Below are 23,178 nucleotides of genomic sequence, written 5' to 3' on the forward strand. Positions count from 1 at the left end.
TTCCCTCTGCCATTTTGTGGTCCATCTCTGCTTTACCTTGTTATTCCTCGAAATAACCTTATTTTCCTGTCAGACCAACAACTCCTTTCTCTTCCCCCTTTTCCTGTCCACAGCACCTAGCACACTGCCTTGTATGCAGCAAGTATTCTCTGTGTGTGTTGAATGAATGAAAGGAAATACTTTGAATGATTTTAAAACGTAAATATGAATAAATCAGCTATAGGAAACTGTGTATGTAACAATTATTCCACTCTGATTTGGGAAAATATGTGAAAAATATATCTGAATTTATTATTTCAATACAGTATAATACAGAATTGTGGCAACAGAAAGTAAAAACTGAAATGGATTGCTATAAATATGCTAAAGTCTAGTTTATCAGTTACGAAAATGATACAATTCTTCTATTATAAAGTTGATAAGAAAATGATTTACACTGTACACAAAAGGAATACCTTCCCGGATCCGTAGAGTGGAGAAAGGAGAAAGACAAATACTTGATTCAAAGGATGGTTTTGAGGAATATGATCTGGCCAGCCAGCCTCATTCCTCATTGGGAGGCTCAGGCCCTGTTGGGCTTCCCGTGGCTATAAATACATATTCTATTTCTAATGCAATGCTTCTTTCCTGAAGGATCTAAGTTTTTACCATGGAGACATGTTTTTTTATCTTTGTGGTCCCATTCCCAAAGCTTCTTATGTTGACAGATTCAGAGTTGGGCTTGCATTCCATTTCTCCTCTGCCCTAATTGGTGGCATTCTGGGAGGGGTTGGCATTTATCTGTCTGCCAGTCTGAAAGAATACATTCAGAAATCAGACCCGAAACCCTGAAAACTTCCAAAGTGGGAAGTACCTGTGAAAATATATCCTCTCCCCTCTCCTAGCGGTTCTCCCCCCACTTATACTGTGTGATTGCTGATGGAGAAATTATAGTATAAAGAAGCACTCTGTGTTGGTGTCTTCTGAAGTGGAGGCAGGCAGGGTCAGCCGTGATTTCAGGGATTGGGTGTTCTTGGTCATGGGTGCGTATTGTCTTGAATCCAGTCTAGGTAATTAGTAACCTTGGTATATACACCCGGCACATCTTTCTGCCCACAGCCAAGGCCCCAACTGATGATGCCAACCAAAGTCATGCGGTTGTCCTTCAGACACACCAACGGGCCTCCTGAGTCACCCTGCAAAAGAAGGAACAGGTTAGTTGTTTGCAAAAATTGTAGATTCTATGGGCAGAAATTAGGGTTAGTATTTGTTGTGTTAATATTGTACTCTTCAAAGTACTTAGTTCAGAGAGGGACATTTTTATCTCCATGATCATGATCATCTAGACCAGGGGTGTCCAAACTTTTCTCAACGCTTTTTACTAAGGGCCATATGCGGTAAAATACACAAACAGCCAGGCCACTCACTCGAGGTGAAGAACGTATTGCCTCACCTGGTTTATTTAAGTAAACTAAATATATTTTTGGAATTTGCTGTGGGCCAATTAACAATGGATTGCGGACCGCAGTTGGCCCGCGGGCTGAAGTTTGGACACCCCTGGTCTAGAGAATTAGATTGTATCTACAGTGTAACGTACAATTGAGATAATTTCTCAGACATTTCAGGCCTCATCCTTGGTTTTAACTGCACCACTTACTAGCTGTGTAGCCTTGGGCTAACTGTTCTTCAGTATCTTTATCATAAAATAGAGATAATACCATATACCTGATAAGGTTGTTATGGGAATTAACTGGAAGAAAAGCTTGAAAAGCTCTGAGAACAACGTATGACATTTAGCAAAACTCTTGGCAATTGTTAGTTGTTATTGTCTTATTAAATCAAAATGATTTTTTTCGTTTTGTTTTTCACTTGAAGCTTGCAAATAATCATGTTTCACTTTGCATACGAACTTTTGATGGTTGTTGAGCTAGGTGGTACAGTTGAGGTTTCTGAAGAAACTATTCAAAGAGCCAAAGGCTATCAAGGAACCAAGGGGGAGTGGAGAAATGCTGATATGATTACTTTATAAGAATAAAGTCCACAAAGTGTTCAGTGCAAGAGCCTGGACTGACTTCTTTTTGGACCCCTCTAACCCCAACCCCTCAGTGGACAGCCTGGCACACTGCAGGCACGAAAATGTCTCATCAATAACAGATCATTGGCTGTATTTAGGTCCTAATATCACAGGTGTGTCTGTGTCCCACACACTAGTGTCTTGTTATCAAATAGAAGTACCATCTCCAATAAGGATTCCAACACAAAGAGCCTGAAATAGCTTGCTTTCCCAGAGTATTAGCAATGAATTTTTAAACCTTATTTCTCACAAATCATCTCTGTCCTACTTCCCAGTCAGTTGTCATTCCTCCTTCCCACTGTTACAAAGCAACTTCAATTTTCCAGAACCTACAGAAGTCAAGAATTTCTTAATTTGTGTTGTTGTATCCATCACTTCAATAGTCAATTAATTGCTGAGGCTTACAGGAAATCCTGTACCAGGTGGAGTTTCCTGTGCAGACATTGGGGAAATTTCCTGCAGTTTAGATTTCTTAAGTTTGGGTAACTTTGATCTTTCTCCAGTTGCTTTATTCTCTGAGGCCCTCATCTAGAATCCCCAGGGCCTCACCAAGATGAAATCACTCCATTCTGGCTGTTACTTTTTTCCTTGGTTAAGAACGTGTTGGTCAAAGAACATCTTTACCTTTGGGTGGGCTCAGAGTAGGACGCTCATGTTTACCTGGCAGGCATCATGTAGGTTTGCTTGGTCCCCTCCAGTTCGCGTGTCTCCAGCACAGAGCATATTGTTCGTGATGGTTTTGTTAAACAAATGCTGGGACGTGCAGCGGCTGGATGGGTACAGTCTGACGTGAGCCTCCTTTAGCCGCTCAGAAAAGAAAGGAGAAGCTGAAAGAGAGGAGGGAAACGTCTTATGGTTTCAAGGCAAGTTATTTTTAAACCTTTTGGAAGGAGAAAGCCATATTTTCTAATAATAGCTAACATTTATCAACCTTTGCACATATTAGGTTGAATCCTATGGAATTGCCAATATTTTATTATTTTATGAGTTTAACCCAGGGTTTTAAAAGCAGCACTATTGACATTTTGGACCAGACAATTTTGGTGGGGGGCTGTCCTGGGCATGCTGTTCTTGGAAGCATCCCTGGTTTCTTCTCAGTAAATGCCAGTGTAAACCTCCATCCGGAGTTGTAACAATCAAAAATCAGACATTGCTGAATGTTTCCTGGGGGGGCAAAATCACCCCAGTTGAGAAATACTGGTTTAACCTAATAAATCACTTAATCCTTATAACCTAAGGCGGTAGCTAGTTCTGTCCCAGTCTTACCAATGAGGACACTGAGGCTTGGAGCAGTATAAGATAAAAATCTACGCCCACACTGCTAGCAAAGTGCAAAACTAGGATTTGAACTCCGGACTATAGCACTGCAGAGCCCATGTAGCCACACCTTTAATTACTATACGCCACTCTCATCAGAATCTTGTTGAAACCTTAAGCTCTTCAAAGCATCTGTGCTATTCACACCTGCATGGTGACCCTGTGAGGTAGGGAAGGCCGAGGATAGGTTCTCACTCTGCAGGGAACTTGCCCACATTTCCATAGTGACAGTGCCTGACCCCAGGCCAGAACCATTCTCACGACCACTTTTTTCTCTGGTCAACAACTGCATCCCCTGCTGTCCTGCAGACAGACAGGATGGGGCCGTGACTTCCTTCCACTTACATGCCTCATGCTTGCCGTAGCCAGACAGCTCACATTCTGTCCAGTCGGGCAGCTGCAGGTCGGCTTCCGGGAGACAGACGGGGCGGACGGCGTCACTCTCCTGGGCACACTGTAGCGAATCTGATTTCAGCCGCAGCAGTGCTGGGAGGGAGAAGAAGGAAGAGAACAAGCCCGGTGTGAAGAGCTTCTGATTTTAGCAGAAATAGATGAAGGAGGGGGCAAGGGTTTGGAAGGAGGGTTTGTGGGTGTGCGTTATGCGATCCGGAGTTTGAACTGGATTGGGGAGAATAACGACGTCTTACCAATGTCATTGTTGTAAGTGTCGTCATCAAATTCCTTATGGACGATGTATTTTTCTACTTCAAATTTCTGCTCTTCCTGTCCAGGGATCAACCGGTATGTTCTGCCCAAGACCACCTTAAGGTGGTGGAGAGGAAACCTAATGGAGAAACAGCCTTAGGACACACTTCTTGCTGGGAGGTTTCCTCTGATGGGCCTGGTTTCGAGGCCTTAGAGAATAGGAAATCGACTGGGTTTTCTAAGTCCCTACCTCTCCTGGAAGCAGTGAGCAGCAGACAGGATCCAGCAGGAGCTGATCAATATTCCCCCACACAAGAACCTCTCTCCTGGCGACCTCCTGTTCTGGACAAAGATGGCGGCCTGCCATGGATGAGAGGTGATGTCTGAGAAGAGTCCTCCTTTAATGCGAAACTGAGGCCGTTTATACTGTCTCAGGCCACAGGTGGCTGGGAGAGGAAAGGACAGAGAAGGGAGATCAAACCTGCAGTCATGAGGTGAGGTTCTTGAATACCCACCTTGGTTTCTTCTCTTGGAACCCCAAATTTCTACAGGCTTACCGCACCTCTACCGGTTGGTGCAGAGTGCTATAGCAGTCTCCATGATGATAAAAACCACAGCTTTCATTTGTTGAATACACAGTACATGCCAAACACTGTCTATACACCATCTTTAACCTTCACCACACAGAGCTTCAGAGAGGCTGAGAAATTTTCCCCAAGGTCACAACAACACCTGGATTAGAACCCAGATCTGTCTACATCCAAAACTGGGGATCTTTCTGCTACGCTTCATTACCTGTTGGTTTTTTTCTGCAGCCACTTCCTGGTTTGAGACATAATGAAGCATTGCAGCTTCCTCCTGGGGAAGGTCTACCCCATTTCTTTTCCACCTACTGAAACTTGTCCATCTTTCAAGCCAGGTGAAATCCTACCTCCTTACGAAGCTTTCTCAATATTCCCAGCCCACTAGGTTCGGAGTGAGCATCCTGACACTGCTCACTGAGGACTCATCATACGCGACCTTCTTTGTGAGTTAACTGGTAGTTTGTGTCTTACCTGCCCAGTTAGACTCTATGTGCCCTATGGAACATTCTGGCTGATCTGTGTGTTCACAGGACCTGAGTACTAATAATCTATTCTTAGACAATTTCCCATGTATGGGAAGTAGACACCTGTCCAAGAGTGTTGCTACCCCACCATTGCTTCTGTCACGGAAGCCTCCTCCCCACCAAGGCCTGACCTCCCTGAAAATCTGGCAGCTATACAGTCTAAACGAGGCAGCCTTGAAGACACAGGAAACAGCAGAGAAAGTGGTCAAGAGGAACAGGGCACTGACGCTGGGGAAAAGGAGGTGGCCAAGGGCCGGTCCTTACAGCAATGGGCAATGTCACAGTATTCCCATGTCAGCTTGCGGTCCTTCATCACATGGCACCAAGGCTTGGCATCCCCATCTGGATTCCTAGACGATACAGGGAGATTAAGGTTTTCCATCACGTTTTCAATCACAACACAAGCCACATTAGAGGGGAAGTGAACAAACGGCAAAAAACTTTGAGCTGGGAGGGAGGACCCCATGTTCTGGGCTTGGCTCGGTCTCAGACCCAACCGCAGGCAAACAGCTTTCACTTCAGCAACATGACATTCTCATCTCATAAGGTTGTTGGGGATAACTGTGAGCTGTGCTTTGAGAAAACTCTTACAATTCATTGGAATAACAGTGCCATGTGAGAGCAGGACAAAGAAGACTAAATGGCTATGGGACAGGACCTCTCATTCGGGGATGAAAACCTGGTAGACTTCGCTTTTCATGATAGGTGTTATTCTAGCAGATGAACAGGTTGGATTGGATAATAACCATAGCTTCTTCCCGCCCACTGGGTCTTCCATATAACTTCAGGAATCAATTCTTTTCCCATCCCCGACCCTAATCTCGCTCTCTGTCCAGACCTGAGCCCCTTGGACCCTGTGTCACATACCGGCAGTAATTGTGTTTGCCCAGCCCCAGTGCCTGGGCATTGCTCTTCCATGCTGTATAAATCTTGCTTAGCAGGATCATGGAATTCCACTGGAGGCAGGAGGCACCAGAGGTGGTGAGGCTGTGGGTTCCACGGTATGTTAACCCTTTTCCAAAATAGCAGTCCCCATTTTTTTCTGGAACAAAAGAAATCTCAAAATGAAACAAAACCAATTAAATGCTAAAGCAGGGAAGCTGGGGTTTGCATCAGGGCCTGCCATGTTGCTGCTGGCCTGTGGAGGTGAAGGCAGCCAGCCTACCAGTGAGAAGGGTGTAGTATCACCCCCCCGCCCCTTTCCCTCTTAAGCCCTTTTACAGAGGGATGGTAAAGGCTTTTCTTCTTGTGTGCCAATTTCCATCAACTGGATGTGGCTTCCTAGATTGCTGTGTTGAGAGAGATTCAGAGGGTATATCCAGGTTCAGCAGGAAAGAGTGCTGTGTTCAATTAGCGTTGATTATTCCTGAAGTTGCTTTGAAAGTAATTAGGGATTTCCTTGTTTATATTTGACAGTGAACCAAGGTACTTCAATGGAGGGATATGTCATCAGGCCCTAATTTCTCAGATTTTGTCTGCTAGTGCTCTGAAGGATTTGCTGGGCTTGGGAAGGAAGCAAGAACTGTTGAGTGCCGCCTATTTTCACCTATTTATCTCATTTTACCCTCTTTTATCCCCATTTGAAGCTGACAAACTTTACCACTATGCATAAACACCATAATTAGAAGGGATCTTTAAGATCATCTAGACTATGAGTCCCAATTTAGACCAGATCCTGGGAGATGGGGAGGATGCTTTAGCATTACTGTTAAAAGTCAAATTCACAGGTATGTCAGCATTACCTATAGATTTAATGCAATGCACATTGAATATGCACATATTTAGAATGTTAAGACATGTTTTTCACAATATTGTGATCAATAACATAATTATTTGTGAAAGCACCATTGAATTCATAGTACATTTTTATGACTTAGTATTTTTTAAATCTGGGAAATTTTCTAATGTCAAAAGGAGAGAAATATATATAGAGAGAGGAAGGCCCATCAATCAAAAAAGGGAGAATCTCCATTCATTCTCAAAGAGATTGATGCAGCCCCACATTTTCCTCTGTAGATGAGGAAACTGAGCGTCAGAAGTGTGAAGAGATCTGCCCAAGGTCAAACAAATAGCTAATTTGAGGTCAAGCCTGGATGTAGACCTAAGTCTCTTGACTTTCTTCTTTCTGCAACCAAAATGATTAACTAGTAGCCTATTCCTTTGTCTCCTCAGTTGTAGAAGAACTATCAGCCTGTCCTTCTAGACTCTTCTCCCCACGACGCCTCAGGGGAAGGTGGGGAAGCTGCACTTACCCTTGGAGCAGGCTGGTGTGCTGCAGAATTCTGAGGTGTACTTCCCTGCCTTGAAGACGTAGCACCAAGGCTTCCAGTCTCTATCTGGGTTTCTGAAAAATTAGTCAGGGAGGGCCAGGGGGAGGTTAAAAGTGAAGCCTCCCCCTCAGGCCCAAGGACTTTGCATCCTCTCCTGAGGAAAGAGTTAGAGTGCTTTCGGTTGTACACAAGATAGCTGTAGCATGTTAGGCAGAAGTAGGACTTAGTTATTGTCTTCATTTGGAGATTAAGTATGGTTTAAGGACATATGCATACCGTGTTTCCCCGGAAATAAGACCTAGCCAGATAATCAGTTGTAATGCGTCTTTTGGAGCAAAAATTAATGTAAGACCCAGTCTTATTTTAATATAATATAAAACAAGACCGGGTCCAATATAATATAATATAAGACAAGGTCTTAATTTTTGATCCAAAAGATGCATTATTGCTGATTGTCCGTCTGGGTCTTACTTTCGGGGAAACAGCGTAGGTGGACAATGGGTGGACATTCACAGTTAGTTGCATGTGTTCACTTGGCTGGGCTATTGTGCCCAGTTCTTTAATCAAACACCAACCTAGGTACAGTTGCACAGGGAGTTTGCAAATGTGGTGGTTAACATCTACAATAAGTTGACTTTGAGAAAAGGAGATTAACCTCGATAATGTGGGTGGGCCTCATCCAATCAGTTGAAGGCCTTAGGAGCAAAGCTGGGAAGAAATTCTGTCTCAAGACTGCAGTATCAACCCCTGAGTTTCCATCTTGCTGGCCTATGTACAGATTTCAGACTTCCCAGCCCCACAATCATGTGAGCCAATTCCTTAAAATAAATCATATATATATTCTTCCAGTTCTGTTTCCATGGAGAGCTCTGACCAATTTGATACAGGTCTTTTCTCTAACAGTAGCAGCTTCTCACCAGAGAAAAACCTACTCATTAGGGAAGATGGCCCTCTCACCTGCAGTAATTGTGATTTCCGAGGCCCAGCTTGATGGCATCTGGCCTCTGCCCATTGTAGGGCTTCCAGGCCAGTGCGCTGCTGTTCCAGTTGACACACTCAGCCCCACTGTCCGCTGTGCTCCACATGCCCCTGTAGGTCACACCCTGGTCCTTGTAGCAGGTGGCACTGGCATCTGATTGAAAGCAGGACATATGACACCTCACATGTAAATCCCCCCTTTCATTTTGTTTCTCAAAGGGTTTCACATCTGCTTTTGTCATCACCCCAAACCCATGAGGCAGGCTGGCTGCTGAAGCTACTGGAAATGCAGGAGGTAAATGGGTGCCTAGTGTCACCCAGCTGAGAGGTGGCAGAGCAAGACTCCAGATTCGCACCCAAGGTTCTGCCCATTGGGCCCAGGACTTTGGTTTCCTAACTGACCTTTGGGATGACCCTTCCTGTCCCGACCCCCACCCATGTCCCTGTCACCACACACTTCCTTTTCTTTCTGGGTAGATTTGGCAATTGGGATTTCAGACCCTTTCTCACACCCACCCACCAACCACTCACCTATTTCACAGAGTTTCCCACTAAATCCTTCAGGGCACTGACAGACAAAATGTGAGAAATACACAGCTTGCCAACATGTCCCCCCATTGAAGCATCTCTGTTCGTTGCAACCTGTCAAGTATAAACAAGGAAACCCCTAATTATTTTCTCATATTAAGAGTAATATGAATTAAAATTTTAAAAGTGCTCTCTACATGTCAGGCAGTATTCTAAGCGGTTTACAAAAATTAACTGATTTAATCTCAGAGCAAACAATGAAATATGTACTATTTATTCTCCCCATTTTACAGATAAGGAAACTGAGGCTCGGCAAGTGAAGGCATTTGTCTGAGGTCACACAGCCTTGCTCCTTTTTTGCTTGGCACCTTCACATCTGCCCAAGGAACATGCCTGGAATCTCTGTTTGAAGATTTGAACGTGCCAGGGACCATGAAAGACAGAGTTTGGGCTATGGGACTGGATCCTGAAGCTTGAAAGCTCTGCTTTCAGTCCATACATACATACTTTTGACGGGCACAGAGTGGCACTGTGACCAGCCACTGTCACACCAGCAGTACTCTACTCGGTTGCTTCTAAGCATTGGCCGCAGCCACGATTCACGATGCTGGTAGATCATCTGTGTTTTTTCATCTCTGCAGGTCACTATAACAAAAGACAGGCAGGCCTCTTTAGGGCACAACTCACCAGAAACTGACACCCTACCGCTGGACTTACTGAGAAAATCCCTCGCTCACTTTGAATAGGATCCACCCTTTATTCCTTTCTTGCTCTCAGCTGGAAGACAACAAATACCTAATATTTTGTCACCAAAGACCTCTTTTATTGTTTTTTTTTTCTCTGATGGACCCTCATTTTGAATTTATCTATCAAAATACATTTATTTGATAATACTCCAATTTTTCATTTTAATTCATCAAAATTATACACAGCGTTTTTGATCCACATGAGTATGGCCACACTGAAATGATGCATTTGTGGCCCCAAACAAAGAAAACTGTCATTTTAGTTAGCGCAGAAAATGCGCTGCTTCCAATAGTATTTTTGGTATAATGAAAATCACTGAAATACTCGTATGAATATTCTTTCCCTCTTTCTCTTTCTCTCTTTCTTTGCAAAAGAGAACACCAACTTAAAAAATCTTTAAATAAGGAAGCAACATAATGCTCATTGTAAACAATGCTGTTGTTTTTTTTGAGGGCCTGTTGGGGCCAGCGTACCTTGTCAGAAATGCTGTGCTATCCAACAGCGAGGGCATTGAGAGTTAAGGTGTGACTTACTCTGAGGAAACGTCCACCTTAAAAGGTGTATTGCAAAGTCTTTCAGACGCAAAAGGAACTAGCTCATGAAGGAGAGATGAGGGCCCAAGTTGGTAGTTTTGGACCTGAAGCTAGGCCTAGAGTTCTTCAAATCAGAGTCAAGACAATCCAGTTGTTAGCATTTTTCATTCTTGGAATTCTAATGAGAAAGTTAATTATCCCTATTTACCAACCGAAAGAAGTTGAGGCACAGAGCTGTTAAGACAGATGCCAGGCGGATTCCAGCAGGAATGGGATCACAGCCCAGGAAAAGACACCAGAGGACCAGGATAGCTGCGGCCTGGCAGCAGTATGGCCTTGGGCAAATCGCTCAATCCCTCCAGGTTCCATTTCCTCTCTGTGTAACAGGACTTAGGGCCATTGAGCTTGCAGGCTCCCACCAGCTTTTTGACTCCCTAACAGCCTGACTCTTTGAGGACACACCTGTCCCTGTCCTCTCAGATTCCAGCTCACTGTTTTCAGCTACCTGGGTACATGGTGAGTAAGTGATAGAGGGAAAACACAGACACTTTTGCAGAATTGCCCTGCACAATGTCACCTTCACATAGCATAAATTAGCAGGTCGTGGGTAGAAGATAAACACACTGACAGAGCCTAAAGCACCCTGAGCCCCTGAGCCCTACCCTGCCTCCCACCTCCATCAACCCCACTCCTCCTCAGCTTCATCTTACCTCTGTAAGACCTGCCCCCTCTTCTGAATCGCCTGTGGATTTCCTGCAAAGAAACCCAGGTAGAAAAAGGATCAGTACATGCTGGGTGTCTTAAGAATAAAGGTGGCCAACCCAAACGACCACATATCCAGATGCCCCCTGCCCAGAGATTCCCCCTCACGTAACTGGCCCCAGGTGGAATGTCCATTTCCTGCCTTCTTATCTAATTCTTCTTCTCCTTCTAGTCTAGCGCTGTCCAAAAGTACTTTCTGAATGATGGAGATGTTTAATATCCGTGCTAATATGTAGCCACTAGTCACATATGGTGACGGAGTGCTTGAAATATGGCGAGTATGACCAAATTGAATTTTATTTAATTTTAATTAACTTACATTTAAATAGCCACAAGTGGTTAGTGGCTACCATATTGAATGGTGGAGTTGGAGTTCTCAGCTCCTCCACGTAACCATCCTTGACTCTCCTCTAAAATCTTGCTGCTCAGGTATTGCTCATGTGGCCTCATATGATGCCCTTTGTTGCTGGGCATTTTGGAGAGCATGTGTATTGTACAGCTTCCATCCCAATTAGATTACAAGCAGCAAGAGGGCCACTTGCTTGGGTGGCCGGATGGCTGATGGTTACAGCACAAGCTCTTAACAACAGGGTTGCTGGTTCAATTCCCGCATAGGATGGTGGGCTGCGCCCCCTGCAACTAAGATTGAAAATGGCAACTGGACTTGGAGCTGAGCTGCACCCTCCACAACTAGACTGAAGGACAACAACTTGACTTGGAGCTGATGGGCCCTGGAAAAACACACTGTTCCCCAATATTCCCCAATTAAGAAAAAAAAAGAGGGCTACTTGCCTGCTTTTATAGCTCACAGTGCTTGCATTGTCTTTTATGAGTACTTTATGGATTAATTCAAACACATTCTTTAAAAACAGTTCCAAAGAAGGCATTCAGAGGCAGTGGAGTGGAATTAAGAACTGTTTCCTCAAGTCAGAATGAGTGTCTAGGGTTCTGCTGCCAGAAGCCTGAATCCTGAGCATCCTGGGGACTGTGTACATGTGTGTTTGGTAGCTCTGCTGGCCTCTGTCCCTTTGTCTCTCCACTCTGACACCATCCCCACGTTGGGGCTCCTGGGTGTACTGAGAAGCGCCTGGAAGTACCACAGCCTCGAGGGGTGGGGCACACAGACGTGAAGCGCACACTCACCTGGCTGGGCAAAGTGAAGACGGCTCCACAAAGCAGCAGTACACACAGCAGTTGTCTCTTCATTTTATTCATGGTTTCTTCAGAGTGTCCTTTAAATTTTGGGAGAGTAGAAAAAAGCTAAATCATGTGATACGAGAGGTCAAAGAAAACAACTAAGTCCAAGAACCTGCAACTTGATCATGGCCAGGGCCCTTCAGAATTAACTCCCACAGCAGGAAATGCCATGACAAGTATCTGGAATATTTTTTTAAATATATATAACAGTATACATTTTTTATTGTGATAAAATATACATAAAATGTACCATCTGAACCATTTTAAAGTGGACAGTTCTGTGGCATTAAGTACATTCGCATTGTCGTGCAGCCATCCCTGCTGTCCATTTGCAAACTTGCATTTCCCCAAACTGAAACTCTGTACTCATGGAACAATAACTCCCCATTCTCCTGGCAACCACCATTCTACTTTCTGTTTCTATGACTTTGACTATTCCAGGTACCTCCTATAAGGAGAATCATACAATGTCCTTTTGTGTCTGGCTGACTTCACTTAGCATCATGTTGTCAAGGTTCATCCATGTTGTAACATTTGTCAGAAATGCCTTTGTTTTTAGCTTGAATTATATTGCACTGCCTGTACAGACCACATTTTCTTTATCCATGCATCCACTGATGGACAGAGCTCGTTGGAAGATCATTTTGCCCAGAGACTTCTATGGGCTGAAAGGTAAGAGCATCCCTGGCACTTCTTGGCCGCCCGGGTACCGCTGGGTTTCCCTGGAAGTGAACTCCTGCCCTGGGGTTGACTAGACGGAGCCACAGCAATATCTCTCTGACTTTTTAGAGGAAACCATAGGGATTTGATTGCTGGTACATCAGAGAGCCAGTCTACCTCAGATTGCCTCAGCTCTTCCTCTTACACTTCCATGCCTCTTTGTCTAACAAAGGGAAGTCTCCTCCATATCAGCTTTCACCCCTCCCCGCCGCTCCATTGGAATGTCTGTGTCTTTTTTTTCTAGACAGGCCTGACAAAGTGCAGATTTGCAGAAAGGAGCAGAGGCATCTGGTTTTCGGTCGTTAAACTCAGATCTTCCTGGGCCCCAAATTCCCGGTTTCCATGTGCCTTTCACTAGTGATCTTGCCCTCAGCAACCTAAAGTGGGTTAGTTGGTCGGGACGTTATTTGTGGTCTGGCAGACCCACTCACTCCTTCGTCCATAAGAATTAAATTAGGGCCTTTATTCCTTTGACTCACTTCCCTTCAGTCACAACAACTTTTGGTCCCACCCTTCCCCCTCAACCCAAGGATCCTAAGGGACCTGTCCATTCAGAGGCTTCCAGCACTTTCATCCTGGCTACCTCTGACTCTGGTTCCTTCTTTGTTTCTTCGCAAAAGAAACTCGCTGTTGGAAGTGTCAGTCCCCTTACATGCTCCCAAGCTCCCTTCAGAGAGAGGATAAAAAAATAAAGGGTGGGAGGGGTGGTGGGAGACTCTTTATGCCCCAAAGATTTCTCCTGGGGTGCTGGTGACAGGCAGAGGAGGGAAACTAGAGTAGGGGGAGGGGGAGGACCTGGCCAACAATGATTCCAGCAAGAAAACCCAGACCCTGGGCTCAGAGGGAGTCTTGCTAACCAGCACACCACTTGGTCCTTGTGAAGGAAACAAAAAGAAGCTTGGGATCTGCGCCTTTGTTCTGATTTGCATGCCCAAGCCCCCTTCTAGGCAGGGTGGGATGTGCTTTTGGGGGACTGTTTCCTTACTCAGAGGAGTCAGCTTGCTACTACTTATTGGTTTCAGGCAGTTTCAGAAGAAAGCAGTAGGGAGGTGAGTCCATCCACAACTGGAGCGCACCGGGGGGGTCTTCTGAACACAGAATTGCTCTGGATTTTCTTTCTTAACGTTCCTTAAACTTTCCCTTTCTCAAAATTTCCCTAAAATTCCTCTTGAATTCCCCTTCTTAATTTTATTCCATTGTTTATATCCTTTAGAAATAGATCTTCTTAAATGTATTCTCCCTCTTTCTTCCTGACATTAATCATTTTTCACATATTTACAGATTACCCCATCTTCTATTAGCTTAGCCAATCCTTGAGGATAGGGAGATGTCTAAACTCTGAGGACTTTATGAAGAAATTCTGAATGAAACAAGAATGAATGAAAGAGTAAATGAACCACCCGCCGGACAGGAACTTAAGTTGCACGCCAAACCAACTAGCCCTTTCAATTATACTCCTTTACCCAAGCCCAGGGGATTGGTTTAGTCTTTTCTCTGGATGCCCACCAAGTTACTGTTTTATTTCAAGAACTCACCATCCTGATAAATGGAACACAATTCTAGATGTTGGAAAATTGCAAAGTGAGAAGCGAACTATTACTGGACTTGCATTCCCTGACAAATGAAGGGGGAGGGGGATCACATGGGGGGGAGGAGTCTGACTTAGGGCTGAGTGTAAAGACTCCGACAGCTGCCTCGTGCTAAACCCTTGACCAACTAAAGAATCAGCATAACGGGGGAAGGAGCATATTTTTGTCCTCTGCTCCAGGGAGAATGAGAGACTGTCTCTCTTCTATCAGTTCTTAATCTTCCTCTGACTCTTCTGGCCTTGCTGGGCCTTGAGCTGATCCAGTGCCATTGAATCTCACACACACACAAACAATTCGACAGCTTCATCCTCACTGCACAGAGGCAATGAGAGCATCTGGACAGGCCAAGGGGGTACGAGGATGACAGAGAACTTAGTCATTCCAGTGCAGTCCGAAGACAAGGAAGGAGGAGAAAGGGCAGGAAAACGTGTCCTTGTTTCGCCTTTGTTAAAGAGGTGGGTGCAGAGGTCTGGGGTGGTACCTGGACAAAGAACAAAGTGCATACCAGAAACGTGGATTCAGACTCAGGGGACCACGGGCTCCCACCAAAGGGAGACGCACCAGACGCTCATGGAGACGGCAGGGTGGGAGGTGAGGTTTGAGGAATCAGTGTGAGAAGTCCTTCTGAGGTTTGCTTTATAAGTACAAAGACTTGTAATTTTTTTCTGTTCTCTTCCTTTTGCTATATTTAACAGTTTCCCATGATCAAAGAACTAAAAAGGCAAGGAAGCAAGGGGAGGCAAGGGAGAAAGGAAGGAAGGAAAGAAAGGAAAGGAAAGGAAAGGGAAAAAAAGGAAAGGAAAGCAAAAAAGAGAGAGGAAAGGAAAAAGAAAAACCATGAAGATTTTCACTTTTGTTAGACTGGAATCTCTGAATCACTGCACGAATCATGGTGTGAGAGGAGCAGTAGAATGGCCATCAAGCCTGCAGTTCCCAAGATCCCAAGGCTCCAGCCCTGGCAGGCTGACCTTAGCACATAAAAATTGGTTTTTGCAGATGTGCAAAAGGTACCCTCTCTGGTGGATGGAGTTCAGCAGACACAGAGCTTGGCAAGTTGACAACGACTCTATGCAAATTAGAAAAAACAGGGCACATGACTTGGCAAATAAAGCATGACCTGGATTTCAAGGATGCATTGGCACATACGCTTGTGCAGGACACAGCCTGCACAACTATAGGCAGAGGCCTCGCTTTGTCTGCTTCCACAGCATCTCTGAACTTCCTGCCTGGGAGCCATGTCAGGTCCTGCTGGCTGCAGCAACAGAGAGACTCTGTTCACTGGCTCTGAACACCCATGAATGATGACTACTCTAGGAAAAAACGGGAACAATAGTCTGCTAACCAGGGGGAGGGTTACTCTCCTAGAGCTCAGGACGTGTGCCCTTCGGGCTGAGAAATCAATGATCACGCCAACCAGAAACTTACTGTCCATTTCTGCAGGGGTAACATGGGGGAATGTTGATAGAGAGGCACTAGTTAATTACTGTTTGAGTCTAGACTGGGTGAAGCCATTGGAATGGCAGTAGGACTGCTAAAGGAAGGACCTGGGGGACAACAGATGATGTGTTGTCCTCAGTGCATTTACATTCCCTTTGTATTACCCTTTCCCCTCCACTGTCCTCCTATCTTATCCATCTTCCCACATAGACATCTGCTCTCAGGAAAGGAACTAATGCACTCATTCACATAAGGTAAAAATGACTGAATAAAAATTAATGTGGTGTCCTTCTAAAAGCTTTTATATTTTGAGACATAAAATCTGTTCCCAGGGATGCAAAACCAAGTAGGCTGGACTCTCAAGGTTTCCCCCGGACTAACATTCTGTGGTTTCTGTTGTGAGAACAAATAATATAAGGAATGTGCACATGCTGTGTGAACTGTAAAACACTTATAAAAGTGGGTATAAGTACTTGTATTTAAACCCTCGGCCACATGCAATAAAGATTTGCAATAAAGGAACTGTACAAATGTAGTTAATCAATCAGTCAAGTTCCAGATACAAACAATGCAATCACCTCAGATGTTATAGAACTGGAGGATTTGTAGTTTCCACTTTTGCCAGCAAGAAAAAGTCAGACATATGAGCAAGCTAGAGGAGGACGGAAAGACTAAAGTAAATTGATACTGTGATCAAATTTTACCCTGTGTGCAAGGTTTGCTCTCTGAATCTTTGGTAAAGGAGATTTTTGGGTTATTATTGCTTTGCAAAGCTTTTTTCTGAAAATCTAAAAGGAGGTCAGCCTCCAAGAGTACCAAATACCCTAAAATGACTCATGGCTTTAAAACCAACAACACCCTCCTTCCATTCCCCAACCACAATGGCCCAGAATGGATGCCAGCAAATTAGAAAAGAAATAGACAGAACTCTGTGGAATAGCAAAGGCGTGTCACTAGAGTCAGGACAGGAGAGGAGGTGAGATGGGGAGAGGAACCAGCTCTCAGTGAAGGTGGTGAGCTCCCACAAAGGCTCACGTTTGTTTGAGCCAGAGTCAGAGGCCAGGACAGGACCTATTGGCCTGGTAGCTCTGGTCCCACTTAAAAGTATACAGGTCCTGCTTTTTATAGTGGCCATGGTCTCAGAATAAAAATCATTGCCAAAAACTGTCACCATGTAAGAAATTCTTAACATTTCAAAAGGTAATTTTCCATGTGCCAAAGCTTATTTTCTCTCTTTTTGAACAGAACTCTTTATAACTAGGGGACAAGAGAGGAAGTGTCTGTTTCCTATCTAATTTGATCCATTCCAATGATATGAATAGAATAGAATCCTCTTCTCCCCCCAACCCATCTCCACTCACTTTCTCAGGGCAGAATTCTCTCCAAAGCATCTTCAAAATATAGCATATGACCTGTGTCTAAGTCAGGTGATATTAACCTAGTTACTTAGAAAACTCTATACTGAGCACTGTTATCTCCTCAACACTCCACCCTCTAACAGGCAATCCTGGTTGTGGGTCTAGGGAAATAGAAGTCCAACCTCCTCCTACAATAAAAACAAAAAAAGAAATCCTTTCCTAATAAACTTAGGTCCTGGTAAAGAAAAAACAATGTTCAGCTGGCAAAAGCTAACTCAGTGCAATAAAATGTTAACCCCAAAGTCTAAATCTAAATAAACCCTGCAATCTAATCTAAAAAGAAAAAAAAACCCTGGTTAAGCAATGAGGATAGTTCCTCATTTTCCTTCCACTCCCTAAAGCAAACATCACTGTATGATAATTCAATGTGTAATAATTTGATAATTTTTCAGAGTCTCCTGATTTCAACACACTTGCATCAGGAAAAAAATGATCGAAACTGTCATTGTATTATTACATGAATTTGTTTGTAATTTACTGGACTCATGAAAGTAATGTGAGAGTATGTTTTTGAGAAATGGATTAATGCCACTTACTCATCAGTTTTTTGAGTACCCACAACTTGCCAGACACAGAGGTTACAAAACTCTTTTACATCCATTGAATCATTGAAGGCAATATTATTACTTGTTTCTACAGATGAGAGAATTGAACTTTAAAAAAGTATGAGGGACTTGGCCCTAAGGTGACACACCTTGTTAGAGGTTGTGTTGGGACTCAAACCCAGGATACTCAGTTCTAATACTCAAAACCTGACACTCTTTCCACTGCTCCTTACTGTGTCCTGATGCTGGATTGCAAATGTTTTTAATGTGTTCAAAGTTGGTATTTGAGAGGAGCAGCATGTCATAATGTGAGGAGCACAGCCTCGGAGTCTTAACCTCAAATTCCACCTGCTCCTTACAGGCAGCTGGGTGTAGTTTCCTGACTTTTCTAACGGGCTAGTCATTTCCACCTTGCTGAATTGTTATGGCAATTAGAGAAGCAGGGAAGGCCCCTACTTATGGCGGGTGCACAGCAGGGCTACCTGTACTCACTGTCATGGGCATCCTTCAGAAAGGGGAGCACCGAAGTTTATAGCTTCTTCCTGGAACAATAACTAGCAGCTGCCAAGCGGTCCTCATGGGGCTCAAGTGTTAATACCAAATACTGTTTCCTAGATCATCGGGCCATTTTGTGATAATCTGTGCCCAGATGCCTTACCATTGATGGAATCATGCCCTTCATGTATGTGTACAGATCAGTATTAACAGGAGCCATTATTTCCTGAATGTGAGCTGGTGTCTTTTATCCTATTTTTAATCTGTTTTTTTTTTTTTGCCTTTCCCAGGCCTATTTACACCACACATGCCAAGGCTACTGTGGACTCTGATGGGAAGCCAGAATTAGCAGCTAAGACAGCTGGAAGATGAGGCCCTCGCTACTGATAAGAGTTGTCGAATGCAGACCACATGAATATTTGAAAACCAGAGACATTATGTGAGAAAAACAGGGACACTGAAGCTTCTCAGTAAAACCCCTCTCTCTGCAGCCCAGGTGGCAGACAGTGGCTCTTACTACAATGAGGAAAAATAAAACAAGTTTCTCTTTTTCGTGAACATGACAAAATGTAAATAGCCAACAGAGAAGTTGACTGGAAGTTGTTGTTGTTGTTTTTTTAAGATTATTCGTAGATTACTGGGTTTATCTTCCCCACTCACCTCTGTTCCCTACCTTCAAGAAACTTAGCTGACATCAAACTGCTCACGCAAAGATCTCAAATAAAGGAGCTTGAGGACCTTCTCGGGTGCCGTCCTCCAGTGTCTATCAGATCCCCCTTCCACCCACCTCAACCTCAACCTCAGTCTAATTTCCTCCTTTCTTGAATTCAAGGTGATGATTTACTCACTCTCTGTATTTATCATCAAAGGTTTATTGATCACCAACTGTTCACCAGGCATAGGTTTGTGGTATAAAGACACATATGCTCTGTTCTCAAAAACTCAGTTTAGGAAGGGGACCAACAAGTAACTAGATAATCATAGCAGAATGTGATCAGTGCTGTGATATGCTAGGGGGTGAGGATGAAAGGTGGGGATGCAGAGGAAGCGGGGTCCTCCTGGAGAGTAGAGGAGGGGCTGATGAAGGTAGGCTTTCTGGAATGGGTACTATATAAGCTGTATATTGAACAAAAATAGGAGTTACCCAGGCAATGAAGGGGTATTCCTGACAGCATATCTCTAAGATGGGCCCATTGCTTGGGGCCCAGGGAAATAGGCACAAGCAACCAGAGCCTCTTACTCTTCAGCACAAACACCTTTCTTTGGGCAAAGAAGTATAATTCACACATCTCAGGGTCTCCCTTCCAGGGTGTCCCTAGGAGGAAGTGTGGTTTGGAGAGCCCAAGAGGTGTAGGATAGGGGCCTTTGGGGGAGGAGTTCAGTTTGGATTCTCTAATACCTAGCTGTAAGTTAATGGAATATTTGTGCCTATATAATAAGCTGAAAAAGCTCTTCATACAAAGGTCTCCCAGTATTTGCATTCAACCTAACCTTGACATGGTCAGAGGCTCCAGGTAGAATCAGGTCTTGCAGGTCAATCCCCAAACAAACCTCTCCAAGCCACTGGTGTACATATCAGGTGCATCACATAGCCATCCTGTGCACCTCAGCTGGGCCTGGTGGCCAAGAGTCACCTTTTGGAGCCTGGCCATTGGCACGGAGAGTGCTAGGCAGCTGCTGAGGAGAGCCAACTATTCGTTCTGTAGGAAGGACACCTGGTTAGCATTTCCTGGGTAATCACGATCGGCCCCAGAACGGGCCTGAGTCATCCCTTCAAACAATATTTATGAAACGCCTGCTGTGTGCCCAGCATCTGGTTCAGTAAGCTTTCTGTCATAGGACTTAATTTTCAGGTGACCAAGAGCTTTATCTGTTTCTCTACCCCCTTCTACAGAAGACTAGCTCCTAGGCAGGAGAGTAGAACATAAAAGGTACAAAATAGCACTTAGAAAATGTGCTGTCCTTGAATGTAAGTACGCAGCTAAGCCAATGTCAGCAGACCATGGGGCTGGACCAGGGCCGGTGATCTCTATGGATTCTTTCTAGCTCTAACTTTCTGTGAGTCTAAAGGAGCCTCACTTTTTTATCTGGTTTGACCTAAGAGCCACCATATGGTTTTGCGAGCTAGTTGACCAGGATGAAGTTTGCAACCTGAAACTATGCACAGAATTTTTCCCCATGCAAAGCAAATGACCAAAGAAAGAAGGGACAGAGTACTGGTTACTCATTGTCTATCCTGGCCGTTTTATCCGAAAGAACTGAAAACCACTCACAGAAAACAGGAATTTTATTCTGAGACGGCAGACGCACAATGCCAAATAAAGTGAAACTGAACGTTTTAGTTCAACACCCAAATTTTTCCTCATAACCAGATACTCTGTATCTCAGAGAAGCAGATGCATTTTAAATTTGACTGGAGCTAAATCCACTACCATTGCTTTGAACCATGTCGCCACCTCAGCTGTCTGCTGGAGAATAACCTACACACACTCTGGAAGCTTTGGAAGTCCCAAAGCTAGCACTGCTCCTTCCAAATGATTATCCTAGCAAAAGGGGCCCTTAAGTCGCTATAGAATCCCACGACTAGAAAAACTTCTGTTGGCAGGTTAGTAACAAGCCTCACCTGGACTGCACATTTCTCCAATTGCTCTGTGGTCCCCACCACTCATTTACAAAATTAGTAAATGATTAGGGTTGCTTCCAGTCACACCACCAAAGCTGAGGCTGGGCTGCTTGGTACAGTGGTTTGAAATATGCTGATCCTCAGCCCTCCCCATCGGTGTGTTAGGCCCCGAGTCCCTGAGTCCTGCCTCCATGAGCACAAACTAAGAAGAGCATTATTGCTGTTCCTCAGCTCCTCCCTGGCTGCATGAACGGTGCCGGACCTATGATAAAACAACTGCGAATAGCACAGACACTGGCAGAATCTGATACAAGGCTTTGCAAAATGAACTGAGATGGTCTTGGAGAGTCTGGACAGAGACAGACCCATTTGGACAGAGATTAGCTGTTGCTGACTCTTGACAAAATCGAGAGATTCAAGGCTGGTGTCTCTGAGAACATTTTAGGTAGAATAAATTGATGGGTAGGAATGGAGCTATTTCTAGTTCAATATTCACTGCCTCCCTGCTGGTGCCCCAAGCCTGGCTCTGCTCTTACAGGAAGCACTCGCTCACCCAGCAGCTCACTCAGACCATCATCTATTGATTCTGGACAAGTCAGTATCCAGATCCCAGCAAGAGTCTTCCTGCCCACAGGCAAGCATTGCTAAGAAGTCCTTTTGAGAGAACTCTACTTAACAGTTGTATTTGCAGAATTTCTTCATGGGATTGTAAATGCTCACACACACACACACAAACACATACACACACACACACACACACACACACACACACACACAGTTCTGTCATCAATCAGCTGCAGGAGACCACCATTATTATTCCAACTCTGCCACCAGATAAATCATCCTTACCACACTTCTTTGCTCTGGAGATTGTCATTAGTTACCTAGGAGCTCAGCATGTTTTCCTCCTTCCCTTCCTCTCTCCCTGCCTCCCTCCTGCCCTCCCTGTGAGGTTAAGAAAATAAAGATAATAACAGTGAAAATCTAGAGAGCCTTGATATGCTTCCTGCAGAGTGCTTTAAGAATAAAAGACATTGATGTTATTTTCCCCCTGTAATTGAAAACTCCTTAAAGAAGACGTCACCCTTGAGCACTAGGCAAAAATCCAGAAGACAAAACTGTCCAGCGGAGATGGTGTGGGGGGTGTCAGGGGAGAGCAGAGGCCTTTCTCTGCAAGTCCCCTCCTCTTTCCTGGCACTTTCCACCAGTTAATTGTGCTCTGGAGGTAAGTCACTCTCTGCCCCATCCCCAGCCGCAGCTTCTCCAAGGGGTCCCTGAGGGAAGCTGCCTAGCCAGACAAGCCCCCTCCCACTTCCCACCCCCACCCCACCAGCATGTCCGTAGGCAGCTGATTTTACATTTCTGGCCCATTAGTCGTGAGGTGCTCCTGTTGTCTATTCAGAGCATTTCTGTATAATTCTTTTCACTTTTCCCTTTACTCTGCAAGCAGAGATTTCTTCTCCAAGAAATAACCCCTCCTATTCTCTCTTCCCCTGACCACCTCCCCCGGGTGTAGACTCTAGCTAAGCCTCTTTTTGCCTGGATTACAAAGTCAGTCCCTCAGTTTGCCCGAAAGACTTTTAAGAGAGAGACAAGGAGCCAGATGCATAGAGAGGCACAGAATTCAACCTACCGCCACTCCTTGTCTTCCTTCCCAGGTTTTCTCGTCAGCCTCGGCTCTTGCAAGACCTCAGCGCCAATCTTTCTGCACAGCTCCGACCTCCTTTAAATTTCAAGGCAGGGGGTGGGGTCGGTGGCCCCTGGTGGGCGGATTTCTCTGCAGCAGGAGGATGTCCAGTGGACAGAGCCATGAGGGAGCCAAAGCGGGGCGGGCCTGTTTTTATAAAGAGGGGGAGGAAGTTCACGATGGAAGCTGCACAGCCCATCCTGGCTTTGGGCCAGCCTGATTATTCATGATCCTGATGTCATTGAATCACAGGAATTTGGGAGTTAGACGGAACCTTAAGAGTCATCTTCCTTTAGAATCCTAGTCTCAATGACCTAAAAGGGACCCCGAGGATCAGTTGGCTCTAAGCCCCTGTCACCAACAGTGGTCTTCACAATTCTAAACAAATACACATTGAGGAGATTTAGGGATTCTTCTGGTATCTCCAGCAGTAACTCTGCCCTTCTGGACACAAGAGGTTGGAAGGACCGAACAGGTGGACCAGCTGCCTGCAGGCAGAGGAAATGCCAAGGTTGGAGCATTTGGG

General features: G+C 44.7%; 1 protein-coding gene across 1 annotated transcript; it reads right to left on the minus strand.

Annotated features, from left to right (window-relative positions):
• Positions 1-266: 266 nt before the first annotated feature.
• Positions 267-22,776, minus strand: PLAT (plasminogen activator, tissue type). Its single transcript, XM_019742059.3, has 14 exons — positions 22,599-22,776; positions 12,085-12,173; positions 10,890-10,932; positions 9,407-9,544; positions 8,903-9,013; positions 8,351-8,525; positions 7,376-7,467; positions 5,991-6,165; positions 5,388-5,473; positions 4,266-4,461; positions 4,018-4,154; positions 3,716-3,856; positions 2,714-2,880; positions 267-1,175 (listed from the first exon to the last, which is right to left on the minus strand). The coding sequence occupies exons 2-14, from the start codon at positions 12,154-12,156 to the stop codon at positions 1,017-1,019; spliced, it is 1,692 nt and encodes a 563-aa protein (XP_019597618.1). The 5' UTR covers positions 12,157-12,173; positions 22,599-22,776; the 3' UTR covers positions 267-1,016.
• Positions 22,777-23,178: the final 402 nt, after the last annotated feature.

This window comes from Rhinolophus sinicus, chromosome 16, assembly GCF_057876585.1.
Source record: "Rhinolophus sinicus isolate RSI-liver-muscle chromosome 16, RSI-T2T, whole genome shotgun sequence".
In the NCBI taxonomy this organism is placed as follows: domain Eukaryota; kingdom Metazoa; phylum Chordata; class Mammalia; order Chiroptera; family Rhinolophidae; genus Rhinolophus; species Rhinolophus sinicus.

Excerpts from the sequence above, each read along its gene's own strand:
- PLAT (XM_019742059.3), bottom strand. The coding sequence starts at position 12,156 with ATGAATAAAATGAAGAGACAACTGCTGTGTGTACTGCTGCTTTGTGGA. Across the intron at positions 6,166-7,375 it reads CACACCAGCCTGCTCCAAGG|AAAAAAATGGGGACTGCTAT; the intron begins GTAAGTGCAGCT and ends CTTTTGTTCCAG. Across the intron at positions 4,155-4,265 it reads GCTCACTGCTTCCAGGAGAG|GTTTCCTCTCCACCACCTTA; the intron begins GTAGGGACTTAG and ends TTTCTCCATTAG.